Source organism: Narcine bancroftii, chromosome 3 (assembly GCF_036971445.1).
Source record: "Narcine bancroftii isolate sNarBan1 chromosome 3, sNarBan1.hap1, whole genome shotgun sequence".
Lineage (NCBI taxonomy): Eukaryota > Metazoa > Chordata > Chondrichthyes > Torpediniformes > Narcinidae > Narcine > Narcine bancroftii.
The window spans coordinates 285,165,225-285,171,224 of record NC_091471.1 but is presented as its reverse complement, the minus strand read 5'-3'; the positions used below and the strand labels follow the sequence as shown (position 1 = coordinate 285,171,224).

The 6,000-nt window shown below is 38.2% G+C and overlaps 1 protein-coding gene and 1 non-coding gene across 5 annotated transcripts in view; both read right to left on the bottom strand.

The window, feature by feature from the left end:
* Positions 1–257: 257 nt before the first annotated feature.
* safb (scaffold attachment factor B) overlaps positions 258–6,000 on the bottom strand; it is a 59,592-nt gene continuing 53,849 nt past the window's right edge. For 2 of the 4 annotated variants that reach the window (XM_069928449.1, XM_069928451.1), the window contains 2 exons: positions 3,063–3,129; positions 258–646 (listed from right to left, as the gene is read on the bottom strand). In XM_069928449.1, the coding sequence (XP_069784550.1) occupies positions 484–646; positions 3,063–3,129 (230 nt within the window). In that variant the 3' untranslated portion in view covers positions 258–483. Of the gene's footprint in view, positions 647–1,867; positions 1,932–3,062; positions 3,130–6,000 lie in introns of all 4 variants that reach the window. The other 2 variants (XM_069928450.1, XR_011354526.1) reach the window with 2 other exon arrangements.
* LOC138759733 (small nucleolar RNA SNORA42/SNORA80 family) lies at positions 5,865–6,000 on the bottom strand. The gene has a single exon (XR_011355061.1). It is a non-coding gene; the product is annotated as a small nucleolar RNA SNORA42/SNORA80 family (small nucleolar RNA).

Genomic DNA, 6,000 nt, shown 5'->3' with positions numbered 1-6,000 from the left:
GCACTTTAAATAGCTGCTGAAGTTCAGATATAATTTATGATTTGTACAGCACTTTGGTCAACTCTAGTGGTTTTAAATGTGCTATATAAACAAACAAAAAAAACCCAACCCTGCTCCGTTTCTACTTGCCTACAAATTCGGCAGGCAGGAACGGAACTCGCTCGTAACCTGGGGACCTGCCTGAACGGCACTGAATCAGAAATGTCAGGCTATTCCCAAATTGGCACCTAACCCTGAAATTAGACTCAGAAATCAAGTCAGTTTTTAATTTTATTTATGGAAAAATCAAAGTGACTCCTCAGTAGAGCCTAATTTCAATAGAAGTGCTTTAACAATAAAGTAACCATGAAATGATCATTAATTCCAAAACAATTCTGGTTTCAGGGGCAGTAAACAAAAATACACAAGAACATGGTACTGTGATTAGCACTATGTACCACTAAAGATTTCCTTTACACTAAAATCACTTAAAAGAAACAAGACCTAGAAGTGACACTGGAAACGGGGATCACTGGACAATCTCTGCATTCTGTCTTGGTCACCAAAGCTGCCCGTTCCTTGCATGCCACCTCCTGACATGATTTGGACTGTGCGGTTCATCGGTTGAACACCCTGCTGGCTCCCCCCTTGAACAAATCCTCCATGCCTAGGGAATAAAAGTAGAAGACTCTTAATGCCATATAACAATTACAGCATTGAAAAAGGCCAGTTCGGCCCTTCGAGTCCATGCCAAAGACAGAGAAGCCAAAGACAGTACCGTGGCCCAATATAGATTTCTATAGAAGCATCATCTCTGAACATAGCACAAGAGGGTTTTATGAACATAATAAAAAAGCAAGATGAGATGAGAAGAATGAAATATCACCACATCTCTTCCTATTAACTTCATGTCAAAACAGGGAGCAGGTGCAACATAAATTTAACAGGAAGCAAAAGATTAATAAATGCTAACTTATCATCTCAGTCTACAATTTTCTAGAACCTAAACATTTGGATTCCTTAACCTTATTTTGAAGATTTACTGGTCAATATTTTTTTGATGAACAAAATGGATTATGAAACTTTAAACCACTTTGTGAACTTGATATTGTTTGGATATACATTCAAAGAGCAAACCCAAGATTCAGTTTTGGACAGAATTAAATAGCAGTCGAGCATTTGGTGCAACCTGCATTCGTTAATCCTACCCACCGAGCAGTGACCTGCTTTCTTCCAACTTTAAAATATTAACAATCTCTGGCAAAAATGCTGCACCTTTCTTCCTTGAGCAGCAGAACTAATCACTTTCTAATTGGGCAGGGACTGAAAGCATTCTTTTATTTATTTTCAAGTAATTTTTCAGGTCTTCCAAATTTGAATTTCTTCATAATTATCAGGTCAGCATCCTGGTAAACCAATATTGCAGTTTCCTCTCTTCTTCAACAATTTTCTTTTAGCTTATCCATTGCAGCTTCAATGGATCACCAGAATTATTTTGGATGTTATTTTAATATGACCTTTGAATGACACCCAGTCTTGTACCATATTCAAATCACTGATATGCACATTTGCATGGTGTCAAAATAATTGCTTCTTGGGAATCCAAATCAATTCACTATGAACAACTGCACTCAACTTCTCCATTCTTTCTTCATAAAATCAGTTTTTAATAATTTGCTGAATCCTGATGAGCACAAATCTAATTAGGGCTCGATTATTTGCTGATTTCCTTTTAAATGTTTTAAGATCCAAGCAAATATTTTAAAGCACATTTGATCAACTGGACATTTCCTTCTCAGTAAATGGATGGATACGACAAAATGGAGAATAGCACTGCTAATTCCAGCAGCGTTCACTAAATGGCAGCAGCAATGAAGACTATACTGACCTCCATTCTGCACATTTACACCAGTCACAAGTTGTTCCGAGAATGCCAACTGAACTCAGCTGCTCTGGTAAAATGAAAAGGATTGGGATCAACCTTTTCACAAGAATACTTCATCATCAAGCACTTCAATTTTAATTTACTTTCACCAAGTAGCTTTCATTTAAAAACAGCCACATTCAGTTGCAGGGTGCTGTTTGCAGCTACAATTGTGGAAACCATTCAAGCAGAAATTAAAAGGAATATTAGGCAAATAGAATTCTGATTGGAAAATTAGGATAAAATTTTTTAAATCTTTCATGCAATAGTGGCCAAGACCACTCTTATTTCAATGAACATTGGTTTCAGAAACATACCATATTTCTTCTGTGAATAGAACCTGACAGATTTTACTGATGACAGAACATCATGAGAAAACTAGTCACATTACACTAATAAAAACGTTCAAAGATTTATCTTGTCAGCTAAAAAGTAATCAGCTGCATGCAGTTGTCATTTAAAACAAATGCTCAAAATGATGGAAGACACACTAGCCATTTCTGATGAAAGTGCAAAGTTTAAGTGAAAGCATGACAGGGAATAAACTGAAATCTTGTCACAATCAGAAATGTTCACAGTATGCGGATAATTTTGAAAAGTATTTACAAATGAAGCTTACCAACCCAATTCATTAAAACTGAATACAGTAATGTTCTGAAGTGCAAGGCCCAGTTACAATTAGAACTGCAGAACAGCTCACAAACACCAAGTCAGCAAGATCCATGTTACATTTTAGCAACTGGAAACCAATATTGGGGAACAATTGGGACTTCCAGTTCAGATACAAAATGCACTGCCTTCTCAACTTCTTTTGGATTTACTTCAGTCTATTCCAAGTGTGACTTTATTATCATCCATATTTCCACGACAAACCATCAATTTAGTGCTAAATTATGGCCTTCTTTCTATGGTTGGCACACGGAGATATTTCTTCCACTTGTAAGAGAGTGTGGGGGGAAAAAAGCCGCTCATTTTATTAAATTGGGCTGGCTGGTTTCAGAATCAAATTTCAAGAATACCAAATATAAATTACAATGCAATTAAGGAACCTCTAATCAAATGTAACTCGTTCTTTATCTTATTTGTGCTCAGCTGGATTCAGCAGTAGCCAGTACTTTAGCTAACAGCTTCTCATTTAATAAAGCACGACTCCTCTTACCCCGGCATTCCTCCTCGTTGCATCATATGACCTTGTCCAGACTGGGAAGGTATGCCCCTATCACCTCCTACAATGGCAAAACACTGAGTTATTCTCCACATGAAATAGCCTTTCATCAGCATGAGTAATAATTTTTTTTAAATAGGTTTAACAAAAACTCAAATCAAATTTATTTTTAATTGTGTTATTCTGGATGCAGACATCACTGGCAAGGCCAGCATTATTTGCTCATCAATGCCTTTGGTGAAGAGAAGGGTATGGTCAAGGTTCCAGGATTCAGATCCATAAAAGGGTCGTTGATCTACACGCAAGTCAAACTATGTGCGATTTGAGAAACCTGGAGGTGGTGCTCCTGTGCAGCAGTATGTAGACATAATGGGTCTAGGAGGTGCGATCACAGTAACTGCATTACATTTTGCAGCCTGTGTGATGAAGAGAACAGGAGGTTATACAGCAATAAATGGTACCATTATCAAGGCTGCTTTGTTCCAGATGGTGTCAAATGAGTGCTGTTGAAGCAGAGGTATATCTTGTTTCCTGAATGCCAAAAATGTATTAGTGGGCCACTTATTAGATACACAGCTCTTCACTGCTCATAACCAGGGCGACAATGTCATGAGTAGATGCCGAGACCCTAACTGGAGATGGTCACTGCCTAGCACTTCAAACAATGTCACTTGCCATTTATCAGGCTATGTGCAATTGTGGTCTAGGTCTTGGTGTTATTATTTGCAAAATTCAAACAGTGAATCTTTGTCAATTACTATGTGATTAAAGAAAGATTATTTATTGATAGAGCAGCTAAAAATAGTTTTGGCTGGAACACTGCCCAGAGAGAATGTAGCGATATCTCAGGTTTGGAACAACTAACCCCCTCCCATCTTTTGTGAGCTACTACTCCAACCATTGGAGTGCTTTCTCCTGCTGGCCACCTACTTCAGTTTTACTAGGACTGATGCCACAGTCAAATGCACTTCTTATATTGGGGCAGTCTCTCTCTCTCACTCTCCTTCATCTCAGAAATTCAAATCTTTGATTCACATTGGAACCAAAATTAATCTGAGATCTGAACAAACAAGTGAGGTTTTAGATGAGTACATGATGCTTGATAGCACTTCCCAGGAATGCTTGTTTAATCACTGTGTTGATGACTTGCAACTGACAGATTGAATGGCAATCACCGATGTTGAATTTTCTTTGTATTACAAGATCTGTGCGCAGAATGTGGTCTGATTCCATAACTTGGCTGTGATCAGCCATTTATTGCTATTCACAGACTGAATGGGAATTGGCTGAAGAAGAGTTTCTGTCAGTAGGATTACAGGAAGAAGCCAAGAAGAATTGTTTACTCTGCACTTCTGGTTGTCTATTGTAGCCAAATGGTTCAATTTGAATTTCTGGGGATACCACATAACCAATGAGTAGACTAGAAACAAAGCATCATCTCAAAAATAACCCTTCCTCATCAACAGATGCTCTTGAGAAACAGCAATCAGGAGCTCAGAACTTCTAGCCTGCAAAAGTAATTGTAATTTGACATTTAAAAGGCTGTTAAATTTTCAATTAGGGTGTTATTTTTGCCCTAAGCCATCAATAAGTACTATCCCCTTTATCCAGCATTCAATCAACCAGAAAAGAAAAGGAAATAAATTCAAAAATAAAGAATAAATAATGTTTTATTCTTATGTTTAAAATTGTAAATTTTCTCAGAAGCAACACACAGCCCCTTGGGAGTGCAAGTTCAGACAGCAGAGCACCCTGGTCATGCGCCACCCGCAACAGCTGTTTGTAAAAGGGTATTGCCCAGTTTGAAGAGTTGGCCGATGGTGCTTGGTGCTGGGGCGACTCTCCCAAAATGTCTCCCTATCCCTGCCTGGTAAAAGTCTTTATCAGTATATTAAGTACATATCCTCCTCTACTGATGGCTTGACATACGATTTTTCGGTTACAACAGCAATGTGTATTCCAATGAAAATACCTGTACTGTAGTTTCACAATTTGCCACATGGTGTTGAAGTGACTGTCGCGCTTTAGATAAATTGGTCTAGCTGCAGGCGATGGTAAGTGTTCTGAGCACGTTTAAGGTAGGCTAGACTATGATGTTCGATAGGTGCAGTACTGTATTCTTTCTCCAGTTAGCATAGCACACTTACAGCTCCAGCAACCAGGATTTTCATTTCAAGGTATGCCAAGGGTCTGACTGGGACACTGGCATGTCAGGTTGAAAGTCGTTAATTTTGATGGCTACACAGTTAGCATAGAGGCTAGTTAGTGCAATGCAACTACCGTGCCAGGAATTCAAATTTAAATTTTCTAAGTTATGGGAATTATGATACTTGATTAAAATGAACTTTACATAGTTAGAGATTAAAATACTGATTTTAAAAATTACTTTACACCTGGCACTGTCTTTTAAATGGTGTATTTGTAATGGAAAGGTATTGGAAGAGTGGGTCTCAGTCCATGATCCCTGTAGGTGCCAGATAATAGGAATTTTACTGCACTCAAAAAGGTTCCAACTGCAAAGTTGCACCCTTCAATATACAGCTTGTGTGCATGCTCAACGAGATGCAAAACCCCACGAGTTGATCAGGAAGTGACTCAAGCGTTCGCCAAAAGTGCAGTGGCATTAGCTACCTCACTTGCCTATAGAATTAGATTTATTTCAATGTGAAATATGCAGAAAGTTGAGAATCTAACATCACAGTTGCCTTTCATCACCTTCAGAGTTAGTGGCCTTACCCAATATAATCAGCATTCAGTATATTCTTTCAACTTTTAAATTGAGAATAATGAATAATTCATTGTACTGCCCATTTCAGTGAAGCAGGCCTATTGAAGTCCAGACCAGTCAATGGTTTTGGGCAATAATTCATTTTGCATGGAGTACACTATGATGAAATCATGGGATAGATCTCTCCATAAATCCAAGCCATGC